Consider the following 27,137-nt stretch of genomic DNA (forward strand, 5'->3'; position numbering starts at 1 on the left):
GGGTGTTCAGGCAAAGGACCGAACCAGCGTCCTTTATGAATGAGAATTTTGTATAAATTTTAGGTTGGAAGCTTGACCCTTTAAGGTTTCGTGAAAGTTCAGGGCTGGGATGACCTGGGAGAAAGGGGGTCAGGGGGATCAGCCGCTCATTTCCTCCTCCTTCCTTTTCGCCTTCCGCCGCCCCTTTCTTCAGTTCGTCTTTGCCAGCACTCATAGAGTCTGTATTGGATTTCTTATTGCCCTTGTTTGCTCTCCTAGATCTTTTGGTAGGGTTCAGGGGTACATGAGGATTCCTAGATCTCCCTGATCTCATAGTTATCTTTTTGTCTTCCTGCTTTTGTTCCTACTCCTGGTTCTTTTTCTTCTTCTTCATGGAGTATTACCCTTGCCCTTGCCCATACGACGGCACCCTTGTTGCGCTGATTCCTTTGAGCCCCTTGAGCCCTTGAGCCCTTTGAGCCTAGCGTCCCTAAATTCAGTGGTCAGGTCTGGTAGGGTCTGGTAGAGTCTGGTAGAGTCTGGTGGAATTAAGTGGAGTCTGGCGGTGGAAGAGGCAAAAGTCAGTTACCGTTGATTAATTGAGCTAGATCCTGAACTAATTACTGTAGCATTTGTGGTTATGTTGCTGCTTTCGTCTGTCGCCTAGGCATAAACCGCTGGAGCGTGCCTCTTGTGTGTGCCTGTATATGCCTCTCGTGGCGCCTCTTCCTCTTGCTCTTGCTGCTTCTGTGGGTCGAGCCTCAGACTTTGCCTCAGCCTTGAAGGTTGGCAAGTAACTCCTTCTTCTGGCTCTTTCCTGGATCAGCCGCTCCAACCCAACAGCCTCGCCAGGTAAAGGAGCAATCTCACTCCTCTTGCAGAAGGACAGGATGGGGGGGGAGATACAGACTACTCTCACCCACTCCCCCACTCTCTCCCAGCCGTGCACTGCTCACCACACACCAAAGATGGGAAAAACGCTTGCGGCCGCCCGCTGATCACGGCCTGCCGCTGCTCACTCTGCACTTTTTTTCCTTTTTTCCTTTTGCCGTAGCACGGCTGCGGCTCACCTGCTTCTGGCTGCCATCTGCTGTGGGGGCTTGAGTTGCGGAGCTCTTTTTCCGGCTCTTTTCCAGCTGCGGCGTGACCGGTTCTTCTCTCCCCCGCTCCTGGGTGTCTCCTGGGTGTCGGCTGCTACGGGGGGGCTAGTGGTTTGAGATTGAGGATGAGGAGCGGCGGAGCGGCGTCCTCCTTGATCCTCACTCGCTCGCTCACTTGCACAAAGTGACTGGCTGGCTGTCGCGACCCACACTTCAAAAGACCACAATGGCTCTCCACCCAATAACATGGATAACTCCTCTACTAGTCTATCTCCATTTTTTAATACTTATGTTTTTCATCCCAAAAGTATTCCTGGACCAATTAGATCTCCTTTTATAATTCCATCGTTAGATGAACATGTAAAAAGGTTGGTTCATATCCAAACACAAGCTCAATATCATTTAGCGCAAGCAAAAGAAACCCAAAAAGGTATCTCAGATTCACACAGATCACTACAACCTAAATACTCAATTGGAGACAAGGTGTGGTTATCCCGTTTCATTGGGCCATTTGTCATAGAGAAAATAATAAATCCAGTCAGTGTTAAGTTGACTTTACCTCACAAATATCGATGTCATCCGGTTTTTCATGTGTGTTTGATTAAGCCATTTAATCCCATGACAAGGTTAAAGAAAACTCCCTCAGCTATGCAGATTGATGGGGTTCCAGAATTTGAAGTACAGAGAATTGTGGATTCAAAAAGAATTTGTGGGAAATTGTTTTACCTGGTACATTGGACTGACTTCGGCCCAGAAGAGTGCTCTTGGGAGCCCTTGATAACTTGCAGCATGCTCCACGTTTGGTAAAACAATTTCATCTCAGGTATCCAGAAAAACCAAAACCAGTCCCTCAAGTTTTAGGGGGAATTTTAAGGGGGGGAGTAATGTCATGACACTCGTTACGCCACCCAATAATTTATTGTAGTGCTCTTAAAGGAGCTTATCCCACTTTAAAACCCACTCCTGTCCTGTGCATCCTGCACACCAATGATTTTATGTGGTGTTGACTTGTGTACATATAATGCATACTGATTTAGTATCGTTATCTGATATACTTGTGACTGCATGATGGTATTGGGAAATATTCAGCTTTGTTGTATGCACAAAAGGGGACACGTAGTTTATTAAGAAACTCGTTGGCATTTACTGAATCTATTCCCAGAGGTGAGAGAGCTTGTCTAAGCTACCGGCAAAAGGAGAACAGTTTAAACGCATAGGCACATAAGAAAATGTGCGCGATGCGTCAACAGCCGTTCGGGTGTGGCACAAGTATAAATAGCCACACCCGAAGTTACCAAGACGCTTTGCCTTCCTCCAAGTTCAAGAAGACTCACCTGTCCTGCTGGTCCTGTGGATTCTTCGACGAGGCAACGCCCTGGAGCCAATGGAAATCGTGAAGACCTTCATTAAGCTGCAATGAAAGAAAGAAGAACATTAGAAAGCTAAGTGAACATTTTTCTAACTTAATGCAGGAGCCCACCGCAAGCAAGCAGCAACTAAAGAAATATACTTACTTGGCATAATTCAAAGACGATCATTTGAATCTTGGCTAAGAACAATTATTTGGTCCTGAAAGAGAAAGATTTAAGACTTGAAAGACTTTAACCAGTGAACGCTTTTGTGATTGAAAGAGAACATGTGTATTTTGACCTTTGTTATTTTTAAGAATGTGTTTTGATTTTCTCATAAAACATATAGGTTGTGAAGGAACAAAATCAAGAGGGTTAAAAGAGTAAGTGACGCAGAGCATGGAATGTTCAAGTCTACAGTTTTAAAGTGGTAGTTCCTTGGTATAGAAAAATCAGTAACTTATTCCAACTCTTTACATCTTCATGTAGGAATACAAACTTCTCCACAAGACTGCCCCCTTGATCTCCACGAAGACCATCAACACCTACTCCATCTTACTTCACAACGACAACACGGACGCAACGCCTAACTTCAGAAGTCGCAGGTAGGCTCCTCTTTGAGTTTAAGCAAAAGGAGTGCAAATCTTAGTATGGGATAACAGCCTAACAGCCAAAAGGAGTTGAAGTTACAATATTCTTCCTTATTGCTTCGCAGGTTGACAATCAAGGAACAGGTAGCGTCCCCGATCCGGCCCTCCTCCCTAAATTCTATTTAATAACCTTAGTGTTAAATGATACATCACTGGGTGTTACTTAGAGCCAAGGGAAGTTGGTCTATAACGTTTCTGCAAAATCTTCTAACAAGCATCCTACAGGTAAGAGTGCTTGAAAATCTGACATCACCCTCAAGGTAGGCTGTTGGTAGGCCAGAGGACAGGGTGCAGTGTAAGTAAAAGGTAGTTTTACGTTATGTATGTCCTGGTAGTGAAAACCTCTAGACTCATTTTTCACCACTGTGAGGCCTCCTCTTCTCTTAGGTTAACATTGGGAATTGCTTAATGCACTTTTAAGCTGCAATTCCTGATTAGAAAGGAGTTGCTGTGTCATATTTTATATCTTTGGAATGGCTATGACAAATCCTCTTCACTGTTTAAGATGAATTTAACATTACTATTATGGAAATGCCAATTTTAGAGAGTTGACATTTATCTGCTCTTACAGATCTGTGTGCCTGCAGCCTGTCTCTAATACACATATGAGATGGGTGACAGCTATACTTTGTGCATTCCCAATAGACAACCACCAACACAGGAAAGTTAGGCGTGCATGAGTACTTTCTAATGGCCCTTCTTGAGCAGGAAGGGCAGGAGGGACTACACTTAGCAATGCCAAAGGGGATGATGGACAGAGCGCTTAAGCAAATCAAACATTCCCTCCCAGTCAACTGGTCTGAGTTTAATCAGTCTGACCCTGTGCCTCATGGGAACAGTCGAGCCCGAACATCCCCTTTGGTATCGCTTTGTTTGCCCTAAGTTGGCAGGGTCTGCCTAGACGTGGGTCCCTTGCTCACTTTGCCACTGGATTCAAGCTAGCCTGGCTGATGACGGTTGATTAGCCAGAAACCGGTCCCAGGATGCTTGTTTCCAGTCCAGGGAAGACAAGGCTTGGCAGTTCGGGCTGGACTGTTCCCATGAGGCACAGGGTCAGACTGATTTGCATATGGCCATGTCTGAACTGGGGTGGTGGAGTGAGCTAAAGAATGATGATGGATTAAACCCAGATCAGTTGAGTGGGGGTGAGTGTTTGATTTGCCCAAGCGCTCTGTCCATCATCCCCTTTGGTATCGCTTAGTTTGCCCTAAGTTGGCAGGGTATGCCCAGACGTGGGTCCCTTGCTTACTTTGACACTGGATTCAATCTAGCTTGGCTGATGACAGCTGATTAGCCAGAAACCGGTCCCAGGATGCTTGTTTCCGGTCCAGGGAAGACATGGCTTGGCAGTTCGAGCTGGACTCTTCCCATGAGGCACAGGGTCAGACTGATTTGCATATGGCCATGTCTGAACTGGGGTGGTGGAGTGAGCTAAAGAATGATGATGGATCAAACCCAGATCAGTTGACTGGGGGTGAGTGTTTGATTTGCTCAAACGCTCCATCTATCATCCCCTTTGGACTTACACTTACCCTTGAATAGGTGGTGCCCTGTCCCCCACACAAAGGGCTGATTACCCCCTACTGATAGTCTAGAGACAGGGCTGGGACAAAATTACCTGTGTGTGCTTTAAAGACCCTTTTTTGATATTACCCCCACTTCAAATGCATAACTGAGTATAAGTAATAGGTCTCTGACCCTACCAAAACAGACACTTCTGGAGCTACAACTGGACTCTGTCAGAAGGACTGATACTCTGCTGGACTGCTGATCTTGGAGCCTTGCTTTTCTGCTGTGTTGCTCTGCTGCCTGATAATCTCTGACCCTGTTCTGGAGAGTTGGACTCGGCCTTGCAACTGAAGGGATCTCCAACAGCTTGTTGGCTTGCCTCCTGTTGAATGAGACTCAGGGATATCAAAATCTCTTTCTTCCATGTGCCTCGTTCACTGAAAGTGGACCCAGATACTTGCACGAAAGAAATTGCCACATCTCCAGTCTGCATGTAGCAGAACCGGCGCATCCACCCTGTTGCAGTAGTCGCACCTGCAGCATCACACTCAGAACCGCCACATCTCGTCCAGGTCCACAGCTTTGGAACCAAGTCAATGCTGCTACTGCATAGAGAAGCTCGGTGAACCACCCCTCCAGCATGAATTAACCCGGCGCATCATCTTCAGAACTGTCACACTCGGAACCGGACCTTCGCTCAACAGACCAAACGCATCACCACCACTGCCTGAAAAAAATTGACTCATCACTTTTACTGCGGGTCCGACATAGAAGCATCGCTCTTCTTCACCATGCATCTCGCTGCTTGCAGCAAGGATCGAAGTACACTGTTCATCAGGAATGTGTGACTCTTGTCACCCAGCCTGCGCTCTACCGCAGTTTACTTGAACTGTTGACTTTGCCCCAGTCTAACACAATCAGTGGTGTTTTCATTGTGTTACTGTGTGTGTGTCTTGCAAAACTACTTTACACATTGCCTCTTTAGATAAGCCTGGCTGCTCTCTGCCAAGCTACCAGAAGGTGACCATAGGTTATCTTTTAGTGTGTATCTATCTTACCCTGACTAGAGTGGTGGTTCCTGCTTAGAGAAGCTGCATACTTCTGCCAACCAGAAACCCCATTTGTAACTGGTGAGATATTTGCCTCGCTTAACAAATACAGTATACCTAATTTGTCAATAAGCAAGCAATGTGACTTACCTCCACCTTTTTCAGCTGCTGCTGGGACTCCTCCCCCTCCAACCTCCCGGGTCTCCCCCTTCGCACTGCACTGGCCCTGGCACTGGTCATCTGTGAGACTACAATAACATTTCCCATTTTAGATAATAGATTCACCTCATTAGTATTTATTATTATTTTTGTCAAAGTACAACAGCAATACCTCACTGCAGTTCAGTTTAGCAGTCCCCAATCTATCACTTTGGGAGGTTTGTTGGTTGAAATGTTTTAAGCAAGCTAGGTAGTAAAGCCAATCAAAAACTTTTCGTAATGGAAGGACAGAGCTATGAGGATTCATTGAAGTGCAATGAAGCAGTGGAATGGTCATTGAAGGATACATGCTCTTGGGGCCCAATTCACAAAGGTAAGGTTTGACGAAAAGTCTAATTTAGGCCAAAAGTCTAACTTTACTACTTTTCGTTATTACCAAAGGTAAACTTAGACGAACATTCTAACTTTACTACTTTTTGATGTTCACACAGGTAAGTTAATACTAGTAAAGTTAGACTTTTGGTCTTAGTGTACGTTTGTGAATACCAAAAAAAAAGTACATTTTAACTTTTGGTCTAATTTTACCTTTGTGAATACCAAAAAGTAGTAAAGTTAGACTTTTGGTTTAAGTTTACTTTTTTGAATACCGAAAAGTAGAAAAGTTAGACTTTTGATCTAAGTTTACCTTTGTGAATACCGAAAAGTAGCAAACTTACACAGACAGTGTAAGTTTACCTTTTTGAATCGGGACCTTGGTTAACAATTGCAAAGGGATCTCACACGTTCTTGCCAAGCTCCACTGTCTGAGATACTGAGTAAACCATGCATTTCCAACAGCAGCAGAAATGGTATGTTGTATAAATCAATGATAACACAACATTTGGGGGGATCATGAACATGCCCACTCTCTCATTTTGACTGTTTGAACATGAGCAAAAAAAGCCTTCTCAACAAACATGAGTGGTAAATATATAGTTTACTTGAGCCTGCAATCTTCAAGGTACCAAAGTTCTATTCTCTTAGTCTTACAGTGCCATAATGCATATAAGGGGGGAGGAAAAGTTTTCTAATAAAGCAGACGAAAGCTACAGACAGGAAGAAGTCAGCTACAGAAATATGAAATATAGAAAAAAAGGATACTGCAGGGATAACAAGATTTCAACAAACATTAAATAGAGGAGTTTGAAAAAAGGAGAGAGTATTACAAAATAAACAAGCCAAAATGATTATACTAGTGGCGAGAGGTAGAAGTTAGGGGAATAATAATAACTGGACCTACTGGGGCCAGCAGAACCATCTGCAGCCACAATGGTGGTGATGGTTCCACCCACTACTGGTGGTGGTGGTTGCCCCTTCGCTCTGATGATGTCCTCTTACCCCTGGGTGCTAATGTAATAAATAAAGATGATACAAAACCAATTAGTGGTACAGTAAATCTGTAAAAAAATATTTTGACATGCAGACAAAGTACCATTGTACTTTTCTAAACCAGATCACCTGTTGCCCTATTGCTAATTTCCTTAACCTAAGCTCTCTTTCTAATTTCTTAAACAGAAACTACATTTTTAAATACCTATGCTTTTCAATGAATTAACTTTGCTTCTCCTCCCCCTTTGATGGGCCAGCTCAGTCTCCGTTGTCAATCCATACTACCCATTAGTTTAAGGTTGCCACTATATGAGATACATAAAGAAAGGCACAAAGGACGCTAACTTCCTGATAAACTACTATCTGTGTGACAGGACAGAGGAGTTTGCATCACTTTTTAAATAATCAGGCCTAGCAAGCGCTGAGTACCTGGTTTACTAATGGCTGGATCAGATAGTATTTGTAACGTAAAATTGACTTACCTCTGATTGTGAGTAGCATGCTTTTTGAAAAAAAACTCTTCCATTCTTAGAAAACAAAAAATTATTACTCAATGAGCCCCACAACTGCGACACCGAGCAGGTCATGTAGGCCCTGTATAGGGAATTAGCAATTAGGTCCACCTAGCGGTGCATCAGCTGCTGTGTGGTGCACTGCACACCTGTGCTGCAGCACACATACTGGGGCACTCTCCCTCACATCAGCCGATGCTACCATAAGGCATAACATTTCCTAGGGGGAACATCCTTTTCAACGCGGATGTTACCCCGCAGTGCTTTTACGATGCGTCCTTTACAACGCAAGTCGTAACCACGACTTGTGCTGGAGGGCACTAAAGGATAGCTGGAGGGCGCTAAAGGATAAAGAATAGTATATTTACTATTCCAACACCTTCCCTACTATCCACGGGGACTGGTGTTAGAATAGTAAATTATACTTTTCACTATCCGCGCCCAACAGCGCAAGTCGTTGTAACGACTTGCGTTGTTAAAGACGCGTTGTGAAGGCATGCACAGAAACGGTACGCGTTGTACCGTCATACATCCTTTCCTAGGCCTGCCACCACCTTCCAGCATTGAGGGGAGGTGGTGTTGGGCCCAAAAAAACAGGGCAGCCACCTCAGTAAAGATGGGATGGGGTTTCACCTCTGCGCAACACTGATGCACACAGGGTGTGCGACTTATGGCACTGGTGACTCCGCTTGCTGATTGTTTTGCCATGGGGCTGGGTAACATAAAGAAGTAGGAAAGCACAAAGCAGAAAGGTCGAAATGTAAAAAGTGGAACACAAGAGAATGGAAAATACAAAAGTACAAAACGTCATGTAAATGTAAAAAAAAAATACAAAAATGTAAAATAAACACACAGAAAGAAACACACTGATAACAAATAAGTAAATGAGTGGTAGATGAGTGGGATGGGGGAGGACTGGCACAAATGAAAACAGATTCAAGAACATGTCCAACACCATGCACAGAACAGCAGAGAAAACAGGTACAACAGAATGGCTGCACCCATGCTCAGAGCGTGGAGCCATTTGTGCTGATTTTCAGTATGAAATGCCCTATCGGCATGAAAAAACAGCACAAAGAGCTGGACAAATATTTTTTTGCCTGTTCGCTAAACCGCTGAACCTCACAGAGTGTTTGGGTAGCCGGGTCCGGTGGCTCAGTGGATTTAAGCAGCCACTGCAGGGGCCTGTGTTCGACCTCATGATCGCAGGTTCAAATCCCCGTGGGTCCACTCAGCCTTTCATCCATCTGAGGTCGATAAAAATGAGTGCTATTGAGTTGGGTAACGATAAACATCTGTTATTCAGCGCCAAGACACCTACGGGTAACCTGTTATGTTATGTTATGTAACTCAGCGGAATTCCGTAGAGAAATACTCTGGGAGTTCTGTCCAGGCCTAGTCGCAACCTGAACAATATGTTATGGCAACCATTCCAGGACAGGGACATGGTTAAAGTGTCATAAAAATGAATTCAAAAATGCATAAGCGGCAACTTGAGCACACTCTGACCACAAACGGCATGTGGGAGAGGTTCCCAAAGATATACCCCATGATTGGCTGGCCACAAAATGGACAACATGTTGTGGTAACCATTTCAGGGCTCTGCGACATGGTCTCCTTTGAAATACACTGTAGAGGAAGCTTGTTTTTGAGGTTCACTGTCATATGAAAGAAGATCCAAGAGAGCGTCTGTCTTGAAGGTTAGTTTATTGGCAGGAGCCCGTGGTCAGGAGTGTTTCGCAAATGAATATCTCTGGACTAATTGCCTCCAACAGAACACTGAGAAAAACAGCACTCCAGAACCCACCACTCAGGGTATAGTGAACATAAACAACCAAACAACAATATAACATACATACCACAGTCACAATGTAACACATATAAAAGGTGATAATTGACTTTGGACAAACATTACACATCTGTTGGTGGTTCCTTTTAGGAATTTTGGTGTATTCCAAAGTGATTTTACCCTGTGCAAAACTGATTCTTTGCTGGGCTTTGATGGACCATGTTTTAGAGTATAGTGGTTTCTCTCAAAATTTTCTCATAGAGGTTATGGAAAGTACTCTAGAAGCTAAAATTAGAGCATATTTTCTGTAAATCCACCCTATCTTCTTCAGCCATGTGAGCATAAAGTCTGAGATACTTAGTAAAACATGCATTTGCAACAGCAGCAGCAGTCTATCCGTTGATTCTCCGGTATTCTACTGCACCCTTCCTCAGTGTTCGAATAAACAACTAGAGTGATGATGTTCTGTTTATTACAAAAGCATGTCACACTTGAAGCCAACTTGAAACAATTCTTTTAGAAATTAAGAAAATTAAGGGTTTATTTTGCCATAGAAATTATGGTTTGAGCTTTAGGAAGGAAAATTAGGAAACATTGTGTATGTGTTCGCAAATATCTTCCTCATCCATTTTCAGTAAAACAGTCTGACATGCAGTATGGACCATGACTTTTCAAAGCCAGGACCAGCGTACCAGTTTACTCCCTGGTGATCAACTGCAGTTTTGCCTCAGTGTTCTAACATTTTGTATTTATGGCAAATGTGAGGCACACCTGGAAGCCATCTTGATGGAATCAAAGTTGTAAAATTGAAAGTATTTCCTACAGAGGACGCTAATGTAAAAGGAGAAATGAGGGCGCCCGATAACAAAAAAACTTGCAAGATTTGAATCTACAAAAAGAGCCAAATGTAGCCCAAATATCACCCAAATGTGGCAATCTTTAGCCCATAATAAAAGTGTGCAAGATGCTTAAGTAACTCATACAGCAAATAATCAAGTGATCAATTGGATAAAAAAACATAGAAATAGCCACTAGTCTAAAAGCTCTTTGTCTGTATTTGAGAACTCAGAAAATAGACCCTCACTTTAGCTTTCTGGAGCACGAACCATACTTTCCCTGAGAGAAAAAAACCTTTTATTGCCATTTTTCTTTGCTTCAATTTCTTTTGTTACATACCATCCAGAGAATGGCTTACATGGAAAATGAATCACTGCTCTAACCAGTCTCTTGCTGCCTTTTCGCAAGATTATTTATCAGGAGAAGCAAGTTTTCTTAAAAAAGGCACACAAGATTCCAGCAAATCACACTTTAATGTTAAAGCCTCATTTTGTGAGAGTGACCTGGCCTGGGTGGCAAGGATGGCAGATGTGCTCTTCTGAGCCCTCACCTGGCTCTATCAACGGAACGTTATTTGGGGTGCTGGCAAGCCCAAATGGGTCAGGGCAGGGCTCTGTAAGCTCCTTGATTCGTCAGGAAGTTGTGGTTGGGTGTCGGCCCTGGCAGCTCGAAGAAAGAGGAGATGGATCATATCCACATCACTGGTAGGCCACGTGAGTAAGAGGGTGACCCAAGGATAAGGAATGGGCCTCTGAGTGCCCAGTGGTCAATGGCATTCCTGCAACCTGACTATTGCTCCTGCTGGAGCCGGCTGCCAGGAGCACAGGACGGCTCGGGCGTGTCTGCCACCCTGCTTTTGTAAGCCCCCAAGTGCAGGCAAGCCCATGTGGTGTCAAAGAGTGCCAGGTGGCCTGTGGCAACCCTGGGAGTTGAACTGGGCTGACGGAAATCAGAACAGCTGCCACGGGGACCTGCTGGACCAGTACAAACAACACAGAACCATCTGGAGCAGAAGTAGGTCTGTATGGGGAAGGGGTCAGTTTCCAACCTCGCTCCCCCTGTCTTGCACGCTCACCTGGAGGACATCAGGACTGGTCAGGGCCAAGTACCCAAGGGGAATTTTTTGATCCTGTGCTCGCACAGGATGTTGGCCTGCTGCTTCGAGCCGTGACACACAAGGTATCCACTGAGAGTGGGATAGTGAGATATGGAGAGGGTGGAGGCCTGAGCCCTCGTACAGGGTCCGAATTGGCGGGCTGCCCTGAAGTTTCCACGCAGGCAAGAAGGTCTAACCCCAATCAATGTTGGCACTGTCTTATAGAGGGCAATTGTAACTGAGGAGTGACTCAGTTCACTTACCTGCACCAGCGCATATCAGTGACAGTCATAGGTCCTAACTACAGGCAGGATGGGCCCTGATAAAGCGTCATATCCCTAGGGCTAAAGTGATTCATAAACAGCCCTAGTCAGTGGTACAAAGCTGGCCCCAGGTGGAAAATTTTGTGCTGTGGTCTCCTCTTATGGAAACAACATGCCAGTCAAGTCTCCAAGGCAGCACTAGAGACTAAGATAGAGGAGGATGGAGTAGAACTGGCCCTTTTGCACAAAGACCCTGCATGATGGTGGAGCAAGTGACCGAGGTGGTGGGTAGGATATACAAATTGGAGGTCTCTCCTCTGAGGTGGCCTGACTCTCGAACAATACTAAGACTTTACAGTACCAACGAATGATGATCAAAATAGGGCCCAAACACAATAATCTCAAGTTTATTGGATTCCCAGAGGGAGTAGATGGCCTTGCCCTAGAAATATTCTTGGAACATGGTTGAGCTACTAGAAAACAGCTTCTTACATGCCAGCATCACTGTATCCTACCACATTGTTTGTTGGAATTGTTCCTTGAATGAGGCGGTGGATGGGTTAGCCATATACACCCTCTAAGTACATCAACCCCAAATTAGTTCTGTCTCAATGTTGGGTTTGGGCGATAGATGCTTCTTTAGGGTGGGGAGTATATGGAGGGGGGTTATGGGTGAACCGGTTTGTTCTAGTTTTCTTTTTTGTTTAATGCATGGTTTGTTTTTGTTGCTTGACCTCTTTAGGTAAAGAGCAAGTCCACATGAGGTTGCACACTGCTCGTCCCATCAGCGTGTGACCCCGGAGCATGATGATCGATGTAGTCAGGTATCAGCGGGTGCGCTTTTACCCGGGTCTTGAGTCTTCAAGGTATCCACTTGGTGTGCTTGCCATCCCTGGACACGTGTTTCGCGTTCATTAACGCTCATCAGCAGGGATTAGGCGTGTTCACGGGGTTGCTGCATGGGCTGCCGAAAGTGTTCATAGGTCCAGATACCTTTTAAGGTGCGCAGATGCGTTATCTCGAGGTCGTCACCTCACACCGGCTCAAGGGAGCCTGTCTAAATAATAAGTCCACATGAGGTCGCACACTGCTCGTCCCATCAGCGTGTGACCCCGGAGCATGATGGTCGATGTAGTCAGGTATCAGCGGGTGCGCTTTTACCCGGGTCTTGAGTCTTCAAGGTATTCACTTGGTGTGCTTGCCATCCCTGGACACGTGTTTCGCGTTCATTAACGCTCATCAGCAGGGATTAGGCGTGTGCAAGGGGTTGCTGCATGGGCTTCCGAAAGTGCTCATAGGTCCAGATACCTTTTAAGGCGCGCAGATGCGTTATCTCGAGGTCGTCACCTCACACCGGCTCAAGGGAGCCTGTATAAATAGTAAGTCCACATGAGGTCGCACACTGCTCGTCCCATCAGCGTGTGACCCCGGAGCATGATGGTCGATGTAGTCAGGTATCCGCGGGTGCGCTTTTACCCGGGTCTTGAGTCTTCAAGGTATTCACTTGGTGTGCTTGCCATGCCTGGACACGTGTTTCGCGTTCATTAACGCTCATCAGCAGGGATTAGGCGTGTGCACGGGGTTGCTGCATGGGCTGCCGAAAGTGTTCATAGGTCCAGATACCTTTTAAGGCTCGCAGCTGCGTTATCTCGAGGTCGTCACCTCACACCGGCTCAAGGGAGCCTGTATAAATAGTAAGTCCACATGAGGTCCCACACTGCTCGTTCCATCAGCGTGTGACCCCGGAGCATGATGGTCGATGTAGTCAGGTATCAGCAGGTGCGCTTTTACCCGGGTCTTGAGTCTTCAAGGTATTCACTTGGTGTGCTTGCCATGCCTGGACACGTGTTTCGCGTTCATTAACGCTCATCAGCAGGGATTAGGCGTGTGCACGGGGTTGCTGCATGGGCTGCCGAAAGTGTTCATAGGTCCAGATACCTTTTAAGGCTCGCAGCTGCGTTATCTCGAGGTCGTCACCTCACACCGGCTCAAGGGAGCCTGTATAAATAGTAAGTCCACATGAGGTCCCACACTGCTCGTTCCATCAGCGTGTGACCCCGGAGCATGATGGTCGATGTAGTCAGGTATCAGCAGGTGCGCTTTTACCCGGGTCTTGAGTCTTCAAGGTATTCACTTGGTGTGCTTGCCATCACTGGACACGTGTTTCGCGTTCATTAACGCTCATCAGTAGGGATTAGGCGTGTGCACGGGGTTGCTGCATGGGCTGCCGAAAGTGTTCATAGGTCCAGATACCTTTTAAGGCACGCATATGCGTTATCTCGAGGTCGTCACCTCACACCGGCTCAAGGGAGCCTGTATAAATAGTAAGTCCACATGAGTTCGCACACTGCTCATCCCATCAGCGTGTGACCCCGGAGCATGATGGTGGATGTAGTCAGGTATCAGCGGGTGCACTTTTACACGGGTCTTGAGTCTTCAAGGTATTCACTTGGTGTGCTTGTCTTCCCTGGGCACGTGTTTCGCGTTCATTAACGCTCATCAGCAGGGATTAGGCGTGTGCACGGGGTTGCTGCATGGGCTGCCGAAAGTGTTCATAGGTCCAGATACCTTTTAAGGCACGCAGATGCGTTATCTCGAGGTCATCACCTCACACAGGCTCAAGGGAGCCTGTATAAATAGTAAGTCCACATGAGGTCGCACACTGCTCGTCCCATCAGCGTGTGACCCCGGAGCATGATGGTCGATGTAGGCAGGTATAAGCGGGTGCGCTTTTACCCGGGTCTTGAGTCTTCAAGGTATTCACTTGGTGTGCTTGCCATCCCGAGACACGTGTTTCGGGTTCATTAACGCTCTTCAGCAGGGATTAGGCGTGTGCACGGGGTTGCTGCATGGGCTGCCGAAAGTGTTCATATGTCCAGATACCTTTTAAGGCTCGCAGCTGCGTTATCTCGAGGTCGTCACCTCACACCGGCTCAAGGGAGCCTGTATAAATAGTAAGTCCACATGAGGTCGCACACTGCTCGTTCCATCAGCGTGTGACCCCGGAGCATGATGGTCGATGTAGTCAGGTATCAGCAGGTGCGCTTTTACCCGGGTCTTGAGTCTTCAAGGTATTCACTTGGTGTGCTTGCCATCACTGGACACGTGTTTCGCGTTCATTAACGCTCATCAGTAGGGATTAGGCATGTGCACGGGGTTGCTGCATGGGCTGCCGAAAGTGTTCATAGGTCCAGATACCTTTTAAGGCACGCATATGCGTTATCTCGAGGTCGTCACCTCACACCGGCTTAAGGGAGCCTGTATAAATAGTAAGTCCACATGAGTTCGCACACTGCTCATCCCATCAGCGTGTGACCCCAGAGCATGATGGTGGATGTAGTCAGGTATCAGCGGGTGCACTTTTACACGGGTCTTGAGTCTTCAAGGTATTCACTTGGTGTGCTTGTCTTCCCTGGGCACGTGTTTCGCGTTCATTAACGCTCATCAGCAGGGATTAGGCGTGTGCACGGGGTTGCTGCATGGGCTGGCGAAAGTGTTCATAGGTCCAGATATCTTTTAAGGCACGCAGATGCGTTATCTCGAGGTCATCACCTCACACAGGCTCAAGGGAGCCTGTATAAATAGTAAGTCCACATGAGGTCGCACACTGCTCGTCCCATCAGCGTGTGACCCCGGAGCATGATGGTCGATGTAGGCAGGTATCAGCGGGTGCGCTTTTACCCGGGTCTTGAGTCTTCAAGGTATTCACTTGGTGTGCTTGCCATCCCGAGACACGTGTTTCGCGTTCATTAACGCTCTTCAGCAGGGATTAGGCGTGTGCACGGGGTTGCTGCATGGGCTGCCGAAAGTTTTCATATGTCCAGATACCTTTTAAGGCGCGCAGATGCGTTATCTCGAGGTCGTCACCTCACACCGACTCAAGGGAGCCTGTATAAATAGTAAGTCCACATGAGGTCGCACACTGCTCGTCCCATCAGCGTGTGACCCCGGAGCATGATGGTCGATGTAGTCAGGTATCAGCGGGTGCGCTTTTACCCGGGTCTTGAGTCTTCAAGGTATTCACTTGGTGTGCTTGTCTTTCCTGGGCACTTTTTTCGCGTTCATTAACGCTCATCAGCAGGGATTAGGCGTGTGCACGGGGTTGCTGCATGGGCTGCCGAAAGTGTTCATAGGTCCAGATACCTTTTAAGGCACGCAGATGCGTTATCTCGAGGTCGTCACCTCACACAGGCTCAAGGGAGCCTGTATAAATAGTAAGTCCACATGAGGTCGCACACTGCTCGTCCCATCAGCGTGTGACCCCGGAGCATGATGGTCGATGTAGGCAGGTATCAGCGGGTGCGCTTTTACCCGGGTCTTGAGTCTTCAAGGTATTCACTTGGTGTGCTTGCCATCCTGAGACACGTGTTTCGCGTTAATTAACGCTCATCAGCAGGGATTAGGCGTGTGCACGGGGTTGCTGCATGGGCTGCCGAAAGTGTTCATAGGTCCAGATACATTTTAAGGCGCGCAGATGCGTTATCTCGAGGTCGTCACCTCACACCGACTCAAGGGAGCCTGTATAAATAGTAAGTCCACATGAGGTCGCACACTGCTCGTCCCATCAGCGTGTGACCCCGGAGCATGATGGTCGATGTAGTCAGGTATCAGCGGGTGCGCTTTTACCCGGGTCTTGAGTCTTCAAGGTATTCACTTGGTGTGCTTGCCATCCCTTGACACGTGTTTCGCGTTCATTAACGCTCATCAGCAGGGATTAGGCGTGTGCACGGGGTTGCTGCATGGGCTGCCGAAAGTTTTCATAGGTCCAGATACCTTTTAAGGTGCGCAGATGCGTTATCTCGAGGTCATCACCTCACACCGGCTCAAGGGAACCTGTATAAATAGTAAGTCCACATGAGGTCGCACACTGCTCGTCCCATCAGCGTGTGACCCCGGAACATGATGGTCGATGTAGTCAGGTATCAGCGGGTGCGCGTTTACCCGGGTCTTGAGTCTTCAAGGTATTCACTTGGTGTGCTTGCCATCCCTGGACATGTGTTTCGCGTTCATTAACGCTCATCAGCAGGGATTAGGCGTGTGCACGGGGTTGCTGCATGGGCTACCGAAAGTGTTCATAGGTCCAGATACCTTTTAAGGCGCGCAGATGCGTTATCTCGAGGCCGTCACCTCACACCGGCTCAAGGGAGCCTGTATAAATAGTAAGTCCACATGAGGTCGCACACTGCTTGTCCCATCGGCGTGTGACCCCGGAGCATGATGGTCGATGTAGTCAGGTATCAGCAGGTGCGCTTTTACCCGGGTCTTGAGTCTTCAAGGTATTCACTTGGTGTCCTTGCCATCCCAGGACACGTGTTTCGCGTTCATTAACGCTCATCAGCAGGGATTAGATACCTGACTACATCGACCATCATGCTCCGGGGTCACACGCTGATGGGACGAGCAGTGTGCGACCTCATGTGGACTTACTATTTATACAGGCTCCCTTGAGCTTGTGTGAGGTGACGACCTCGAGATAACGCATCTGCGCGCCTTAAAAGGTATCTGGACCTATGAACACTTTCGGCAGCCCCTGCAGTAACCCCGTGCACACGCCTAATCCCTGCTGATGAGCGTTAATGAACGCGAAACACGTGTCCAGGGATGGCAAGCACACCAAGTGAATACCTTGAAGACTCAAGACCCGGGTAAAAGCGCACCGGCTGATACCTGACTACATCGACCATCATGCTCCGGGGTCAAACGCTGATGGGACGAGCAGTGTGCGACCTCATGTGGACTTACTATTTATACAGGCTCCCATGAGCCGGTGTGAGGTGACGACCTCGAGATAACGCATCTGCGTGCCTTAAAAGGTATCTGGACCTATGAACACTTTCGGCAGCCGATGCAGCAACCCCGTGCACACGCCTAATCCCTGCTGATGAGCGTTAATGAACGCGAAACACGTGTCCAGGGATGGCAAGCACACCAAGTGAATACCTTGAAGACTCAAGACCCGGGTAAAAGTGCACCCGCTAATACCTGACTACATCGACCATCATGCTCCGGGGTCACACGCTGATGGAACGAGCAGTGGGCGACCTCATGTGGACTTACTATTTATACAGGCTCCCTTGAGCCGGTGTGAGGTGACGACCTCGAGATAACGCATCTGCGCGCCTTAAAAGGTATCTGGACCTATGAACACTTTCGGAAGCCCATGCAGCAACCCCGTGCACACGCCTAATCCCTGCTGATGAGCGTTAAAGAACGTGAAACACAAGTCCAGGGATGGCAAGCACACCAAGTGAATACCTTGAAGACTCAAGACCCGGGTAAAAGCGCACCCGCTGATACCTGACTACATCGACCATCATGCTCCGGTGTCACACACTGATGGGACGAGCAGTGTGCGACCTCATGTGGACTTACTATTTATACAAGCTCCCTTGAGCCGGTGTGAGGTGACGACCTCGAGATAACGCATCTGCGCGCCTTAAAAGGTATCTGGACCAACGAACACTTTCGGCAGCCCATGCAGCAACCCCGTGCACACGCCTAATCCCTTCTGATGAGCATTAATGAACGTGAAACTCGTGTCCAGGGATGGCAAGCACACCAAGTGAATACCTTGAAGACTCAAGACCCGGGTAAAAGCGCTCCTGCTGATACCTGACTACATCGACTATCATGCTCCGGGGTCACGCGCTGATGGGACGAGCAGTGTGTGACCTCATGTGGACTTACTATTTATACAGGCTCCCTTGAGCCGGTGTGAGGTGACGACCTCGAGATGACACATCTGCGCGCCTTAAAAGGTATCTGGACCTATGAACACTTTCGGCAGCCCATGCAGCAACCCCGTGCACACGCCAAATCCCTGCTGATGAGCGTGCATGAACACGAAACACGTGTCCAGGGATGGCAAGCACACCAAGTGAATACCTTGAAGACTCAAGACCCGGGTAAAAGCGCACCCGCTGATACCTGACTACATCGACCATCATGCTCCGGGGTCACACGCTGATGGGACGAGCAGTGTGCGACCTCATGTGGACTTACTATTTATACAGGCTCCCTCGAGCCGGTGTGAGGTGACGACCTCGAGATAACGCATCTGCGCACCTTAAAAGGTATCTGGACCTAGGAACACTTTCGGCAGCCAATGCAGCAACCCGTGCACACGCCTAATCCCTGCTGATGAGCGTTAATGAACGCGAAACACATGTCCAGGGATGGCAAGCACACCAAGTGAATACCTTGAAGACTCAAGACCCGGGTAAAAGCGCACCCACTGATACCTGACTACATCGACCATCATGCTCCGGGGTCACACGCTGATACAACGAGCAGTGGGCGACCTCATGTGGACTTACTATTTATATAGGCTCCCTTGAGCCGGTGTGAGGTGACGATCTCGAGATAACGCATCTGCGCGCCTTAAAAGGTATCTGGTTCTATGAACACTTTCGGCAGCCCATGCAGCAACCCCGTGCACACGCCTAATCCCTGCTGATGAGCGTTAATGAACGCGAAACACGTGTCCAGGGATGGCAAGCACACCAAGTGAATACCTTGAAGACTCAAGACCCGGGTAAAAGCGCACCCGCTGATACCTGACAATATCGACCATCATGCTCCGGGGTCACACGCTGATGGGACGAGCAGTGTGCGACCTCATGTGGACTTACTATTTATACAGGCTCCCTTGAGCCGGTATGAGGTGACGACCTCGAGATAACGCATCTGCGCGCCTTAAAAGGTATCTGGACCTATGAACACTTTCGGCAGCCCATGCAGCAACCCTGTGCACACGCCTAATCCCTGCTGATGAGCGTTAATGAACGCGAAACACGTATCCAGGGATGGCAAGCACACCAAGTGAATACCTTGAAAACTCAAGACCCGGGTAAAAGCGCACCCGCTGATACCTGACTACATCGACCATCATGCTCCGGGGTCACCCGCTGATGGGACGAGCAGTGTGCGACCTCATGTGGACTTACTATTTATACAGGCTCCCTTGAGCCGGTGTGAGGTGACGACCTCGAGATAACGCATCTGCGCGCCTTAAAAGGTATCTGGACCTAAGAACACTTTCGGCAGCCCATGCAGCAACCCTGTGCACACGCCTAATCCCTGCTGATGAGCGTTAATGAACGCGAAACACGTATCCAGGGATGGCAAGCACACCAAGTGAATACCTTGAAAACTCAAGACCCGGGTAAAAGCGCACCCGCTGATACCTGACTACATCGACCATCATGCTCCGGGGTCACACGCTGATGGGACGAGCAGTGTGCGACCTCATGTGGACTTACTATTTATACAGGCTCTCTTGAGCAGGTGTGAGGTGACGACCTCGAGATAACGCATCTGCGCGCCTTAAAAGGTATCTGGACCTATGAACACTTTCGGCAGCCCATGCAGCAACCCCGTGCACACGCCTAATCCCTGCTGCTGAGCATTAATGAACGCGAAACACGTGTCCAGGGATGGCAAGCACACCAAGTGAATACCTTGAAGACTCAAGACCCGGGTAAAAGCGCACCCGCTGATACCTGACTACATCGACCATCATGCTCCGGTGACACACTGATGGGACGAGCAGTGTGCGACCTCATGTGGACTTACTATTTATACAGGCTCCCTTGAGCCGGTGTGAGGTGACGACCTCGAGATAACGCATCTGCGCGCCTTAAAAGGTATCTGGACCTATGAACACTTTCGGCAGCCCATGCAGCAACCCCGTGCACACGCCTAATCCCTGCTGATGAGCGTTAATGAACGCGAAACACGTGTCCAGGGATGGCAAGCACACCAAGTGAATACCTTGAAGACTCAAGACCCAGGTAAAAGTGCACCCGCTGATACCTGACTACATCGACCATCATGCTCCGGGGTCAACCGCTGATGGGACGAGCAGTGTGCGACCTCATGTGGACTTACTATTTATATAGGCTCCCTTGAGCCGGTGTGAGGTGACGACCTCGAGATAACGCATCTGTGGGGCTTAAAAGGTATCTGGACCTATGAACACTTTCGGCAGCCCATGCAGCAACCCCGTGCACACGCCTAATCCCTGCTGATGAGCGTTAATGAACGTGAAACACGTGTCCAGGGATGGCAAGCACACCAAGTGAATACCTTGAAGACTCAAGACCCGGGTAAAAGTGCTCCCGCTGATACCTGACTACATTGACTATCATGCTCCGGGGTCACACGCTGATGGGACGAGCAGTGTGCGACCTCATGTGGACTTACTATTTATACAGGCTCCCTTGAGCCGGTGTGAGGTGACGACCTCGAGATAACACATCTGCGCGCCTTAAAAGGTATCTGGACCTATGAACACTTTCGGCAGCCCATGCAGCAACCCTGTGCACATGCCAAATCCCTGCTGATGAGCGTTAATGAAAACGAAACACGTGTCCAGGGATGGCAAGCACACCAAGTGAATACCTTGAAGACTCAAGACCCGGGTAAAAGCGCACCCGCTGATACCTGACTACAACGACCATCATGCTCCGGGGTCACACGCTGATGGGACGAGCAGTGTGCGACCTCATGTGGACTTACTATTTATACAGGCTCCCTTGAGCCGGTGTGAGGTGACGACCTCGAGATAACGCATATGCGTGCCTTAAAAGGTATCTGGACCTAAGAACACTTTCGGCAGCCCATGCAGCAACCCCGTGCACACGCCTAATCCCTGCTGATGAGCGTTAATGAACGCGAAACACATGTCCAGGGATGGCAAGCACACCAAGTGAATACCTTGAAGACTCAAGACCCGGGTAAAAGCTCACCCGCGGATACCTGACTACATCGACCATCATGCTCCGGGGTCACACGCTGATGGGACGAGCAGTGTGCGACCTCATGTGGACTTACTATTTATACAGGCTCTCTTGAGCAGGTGTGAGGTGACGACCTCGAGATAACGCATCTGCGCGCCTTAAAAGGTATCTGGACCTATGAACACTTTCGGCAGCCCATGCAGCAACCCCGTGCACACGCCTAATCCCTGCTGCTGAGCATTAATGAACGCGAAACACGTGTCCAGGGATGGCAAGCACACCAAGTGAATACCTTGAAGACTCAAGACCCGGGTAAAAGCGCACCCGCTGATACCTGACTACATCGACCATCATGCTCCGGTGACACACTGATGGGACGAGCAGTGTGCGACCTCATGTGGACTTACTATTTATACAGGCTCCCTTGAGCCGGTGTGAGGTGACGACCTCGAGATAACGCATCTGCGCGCCTTAAAAGGTATCTGGACCTATGAACACTTTCGGCAGCCCATGCAGCAACCCCGTGCACACGCCTAATCCCTGCTGATGAGCGTTAATGAACGCGAAACACGTGTCCAGGGATGGCAAGCACACCAAGTGAATACCTTGAAGACTCAAGACCCAGGTAAAAGTGCACCCGCTGATACCTGACTACATCGACCATCATGCTCCGGGGTCAACCGCTGATGGGACGAGCAGTGTGCGACCTCATGTGGACTTACTATTTATATAGGCTCCCTTGAGCCGGTGTGAGGTGACGACCTCGAGATAACGCATCTGCGGGGCTTAAAAGGTATCTGGACCTATGAACACTTTCGGCAGCCCATGCAGCAACCCCGTGCACACGCCTAATCCCTGCTGATGAGCGTTAATGAACGTGAAACACGTGTCCAGGGATGGCAAGCACACCAAGTGAATACCTTGAAGACTCAAGACCCGGGTAAAAGTGCTCCCGCTGATACCTGACTACATTGACTATCATGCTCCGGGGTCACACGCTGATGGGACGAGCAGTGTGCGACCTCATGTGGACTTACTATTTATACAGGCTCCCTTGAGCCGGTGTGAGGTGACGACCTCGAGATAACACATCTGCGCGCCTTAAAAGGTATCTGGACCTATGAACACTTTCGGCAGCCCATGCAGCAACCCTGTGCACACGCCAAATCCCTGCTGATGAGCGTTAATGAAAACGAAACACGTGTCCAGGGATGGCAAGCACACCAAGTGAATACCTTGAAGACTCAAGACCCGGGTAAAAGCGCACCCGCTGATACCTGACTACAACGACCATCATGCTCCGGGGTCACACGCTGATGGGACGAGCAGTGTGCGACCTCATGTGGACTTACTATTTATACAGGCTCCCTTGAGCCGGTGTGAGGTGACGACCTCGAGATAACGCATATGCGTGCCTTAAAAGGTATCTGGACCTAAGAACACTTTCGGCAGCCCATGCAGCAACCCCGTGCACACGCCTAATCCCTGCTGATGAGCGTTAATGAACGCGAAACACATGTCCAGGGATGGCAAGCACACCAAGTGAATACCTTGAAGACTCAAGACCCGGGTAAAAGCTCACCCGCGGATACCTGACTACATCGACCATCATGCTCCGGGGTCACACGCTGATGGGATGAGCAGTGTGCGACCTCATGTGTACTTACTATTTATACAGGCTCCCTTGAGCCGGTGTGAGGTGACGACCTTGAGATAACGCATCTGCGTGCCTTAAAAGGTATCTGGACCTATGAACACTTTCGGCAGCCCATGCAGCAACCCCGTGAACACGCCTAATCCCTGCTGATGAGCGTTAATGAACGCGAAACACATGTCCAGGGATGGCAAGTACACCAAGTGAATACCTTGAAGACTCAAGACCCGGGTAAAAGTGCTCCCGCTGATACCTGACTACATCGACTATCATGCTCCGGGGTCAGACGCTGATGGGACAAGCAGTGTGCGACCTCATGTGGACTTACTATTTATACAGGCTCCCTTGAGCCGGTGTGAGGTGACGACCTCGAGATAACACATCTGCGCGCCTTAAAAGGTATCTGGACCTATGAACACTTTCGGCAGCCCATGCAGCAACCCCGTGCACACGCCTAATCCCTGCTGATGAGCGTTAATGAACGCGAAACACATGTCCAGGGATGGCAAGCACACCAAGTGAATACCTTGAAGACTCAAGACCCGGGTAAAAGCGCACCCGCTGATACCTGACTACAACGACCATCATGCTCCGGGGTCACACGCTGATGGGACGAGCAGTGTGCGACCTCATGTGGACTTACTATTTATACAGGCTCCCTTGAGCCGGTGTGAGGTGACGACCACGAGATAACGCATCTGCGTGCCTTAAAAGGTATCTGGACCTAAGAACACTTTCTGCAGCCCATGCAGCAACCCCGTGCACACGCCTAATCCCTGCTGATGAGCGTTAATGAACGCGAAACACATGTCCAGGGATGGCAAGCACACCAAGTGAATACCTTGAAGACTCAAGACCCGGGTAAAAGCTCACCCGCGGATACCTGACTACATCAACCATCATGCTCCGGGGTCACACGCTGATGGGATGAGCAGTGTGCGACCTCATGTGTACTTACTATTTATACAGGCTCCCTTGAGCCTGTGTGAGGTGACGCCCTCGAGATAACGCATCTGCGCGCCTTAAAAGGTATCTGGACCTATGAACACTTTCGGCAGCCCATGCAGCAACCCCGTGCACACGCCTAATCCCTGCTGATGAGCGTTAATGAACACGAAACACGTGTCCAGGGATGGCAAGCACACCAAGTGAATACCTTGAAGACTCAAGACCCGGGGCAAAAGCGCACCCGCTGATACCTGACTAGATCGACCATCATGCTCAAGGGTCACACGCTGATGGGACGAGCAGTGTGCGACCCCATGTGGACTTACTATTTAATCAGGCTCCCTTGAGCCGGTGTGAGGTGACGACCTCGAGATAACACATCTGCGCGCCTTAAAAGGTATCTGGACCTATGAACACTTTCGGCAGCCCATGCAGCAACCCCGTGCAAACGCCTAATCCCTGCTGATGAGCGTTAATGAACACGAAACACGTGTCCAGGGATGGCAAGCACACCAAGTGAATACCTTGAAGACTCAAGACCCGGGTAAAAGCGCACCCGCTGATACCTGACTACATCGACCATCATGCTCCGGGGTCACACGCTGATGGGACGAGCAGTGTGCGACCTCATGTGGACTTACTATTTATACAGGCTCCCTCGAGCAGGTGTGAGGTGACGACCTCGAGATAACGCATCTGCGTGCCTTAAAAGATATCTGGACCTATGAACACTTTCGGCAGCCCATGCCACAACCCCGTGCACACGCCTAATCCCTGCTGATGAGCGTTAATGAACGCGAAACACGAGTCCAGGGATGGCAAGCACACCAAGTGAATACCTTGAAGACTCAAGACCCGGGTAAAAGCGCACCCGCTGATACCTGACTACATCGACCATCATGCTCCGGGGTCACACGCTGATGGAACGAGCAGTGTGCGACCTCATGTGGACTTACTATTTATACAGGCTCCTGTGAGCCGGTGTGAGGTGACGACCTTGAGATAACGCATCTGCGTGCCTTAAAAGGTATCTGGACCCATGAACACTTTCGGTAGCCCATGCAGCAACCCCATGCACACGCCTAATCCCTGCTGATGAGCGTTAATGAACGCGAAACACATGTTCAGGGATGGCAAGTACACCAAGTGAATACCTTGAAGACTCAAGACCCGGGTAAAAGCGCACCCGCTGATACCTGACTACATCGACCATCATGCTCCGGGGTCACACGCTGATGGGACGAGCAGTGTGCGACCTCATGTGGACTTACTATTTATACAGGCTCCCTTGAGCCGGTGTGAGGTGACGACCTCGAGATAACGCATCTGCGTGCCTTAAAAGGTATCTGGACCTATGAACACTTTCGGCAGCCCATGCCGCAACCCCGTGCACACGCCTAATCCCTGCTTATGAGCGTTAATGAACGCGAAACACGAGTCCAGGGATGGCAAGCACACCAAGTGAATACCTTGAAGATTCAAGACCCGGGTAAAAGCGAACCCGCTGATACCTGACTACATCGACCATCATGCTCCGGGGTAACACGCTGATGGGACGAACAGTGTGCGACCTCATGTGGACTTACTATTTATATAGGCTCCCTTGAGCCGGTGTGAGGTGACGACCTCGAGATAACGCATCTGCGGGGCTTAAAAGGTATCTGGACCTATGAACACTTTCGGCAGCCCATGCAGCAACCCCGTGCACACGCCTAATCCCTGCTGATGAGCGTTAATGAACGTGAAACACGTGTCCAGGGATGGCAAGCACACCAAGTGAATACCTTGAAGACTCAAGACCCGGGTAAAAGTGCTCCCGCTGATACCTGACTACATTGACTATCATGCTCCGGGGTCACACGCTGATGGGACGAGCAGTGTGCGACCTCATGTGGACTTACTATTTATACAGGCTCCCTTGAGCCGGTGTGAGGTGACGACCTCGAGATAACACATCTGCGCGCCTTAAAAGGTATCTGGACCTATGAACACTTTCGGCAGCCCATGCAGCAACCCTGTGCACACGCCAAATCCCTGCTGATGAGCGTTAATGAAAACGAAACACGTGTCCAGGGATGGCAAGCACACCAAGTGAATACCTTGAAGACTCAAGACCCGGGTAAAAGCGCACCCGCTGATACCTGACTACAACGACCATCATGCTCCGGGGTCACACGCTGATGGGACGAGCAGTGTGCGACCTCATGTGGACTTACTATTTATACAGGCTCCCTTGAGCCGGTGTGAGGTGACGACCTCGAGATAACGCATATGCGTGCCTTAAAAGGTATCTGGACCTAAGAACACTTTCGGCAGCCCATGCAGCAACCCCGTGCACACGCCTAATCCCTGCTGATGAGCGTTAATGAACGCGAAACACATGTCCAGGGATGGCAAGCACACCAAGTGAATACCTTGAAGACTCAAGACCCGGGTAAAAGCTCACCCGCGGATACCTGACTACATCGACCATCATGCTCCGGGGTCACACGCTGATGGGATGAGCAGTGTGCGACCTCATGTGTACTTACTATTTATACAGGCTCCCTTGAGCCGGTGTGAGGTGACGACCTTGAGATAACGCATCTGCGTGCCTTAAAAGGTATCTGGACCTATGAACACTTTCGGCAGCCCATGCAGCAACCCCGTGAACACGCCTAATCCCTGCTGATGAGCGTTAATGAACGCGAAACACATGTCCAGGGATGGCAAGTACACCAAGTGAATACCTTGAAGACTCAAGACCCGGGTAAAAGTGCTCCCGCTGATACCTGACTACATCGACTATCATGCTCCGGGGTCAGACGCTGATGGGACAAGCAGTGTGCGACCTCATGTGGACTTACTATTTATACAGGCTCCCTTGAGCCGGTGTGAGGTGACGACCTCGAGATAACACATCTGCGCGCCTTAAAAGGTATCTGGACCTATGAACACTTTCGGCAGCCCATGCAGCAACCCCGTGCACACGCCTAATCCCTGCTGATGAGCGTTAATGAACGCGAAACACATGTCCAGGGATGGCAAGCACACCAAGTGAATACCTTGAAGACTCAAGACCCGGGTAAAAGCGCACCCGCTGATACCTGACTACAACGACCATCATGCTCCGGGGTCACACGCTGATGGGACGAG

At 49.2% G+C, this 27,137-nt stretch overlaps 1 protein-coding gene across 3 annotated transcripts in view; it reads right to left on the reverse strand.

Annotated features, from left to right (window-relative positions):
* Window positions 1-27,137, reverse strand: part of LOC144825154 (uncharacterized) — a 285,935-nt gene that overhangs the window by 36,225 nt on the left and 222,573 nt on the right. For 2 of the 3 annotated variants that reach the window (XM_078684022.1, XM_078684024.1), the window contains exons 2-4: window positions 5,787-5,884; window positions 2,594-2,648; window positions 2,414-2,490 (exon numbers count right to left, since the gene is read on the reverse strand). In XM_078684022.1, coding sequence (XP_078540148.1) covers window positions 2,414-2,490; window positions 2,594-2,617 — 101 coding nt within the window. In that variant the 5' untranslated portion in view covers window positions 2,618-2,648; window positions 5,787-5,884. The remainder of the gene's footprint in view (window positions 1-2,413; window positions 2,491-2,593; window positions 2,649-5,786; window positions 5,885-27,137) is intronic. The other variant, XM_078684023.1, reaches the window with a different exon arrangement.

This window comes from Lissotriton helveticus, chromosome 3_1, assembly GCF_964261635.1.
Source record: "Lissotriton helveticus chromosome 3_1, aLisHel1.1, whole genome shotgun sequence".
Classification (NCBI taxonomy): Eukaryota; Metazoa; Chordata; class Amphibia; order Caudata; family Salamandridae; genus Lissotriton; species Lissotriton helveticus.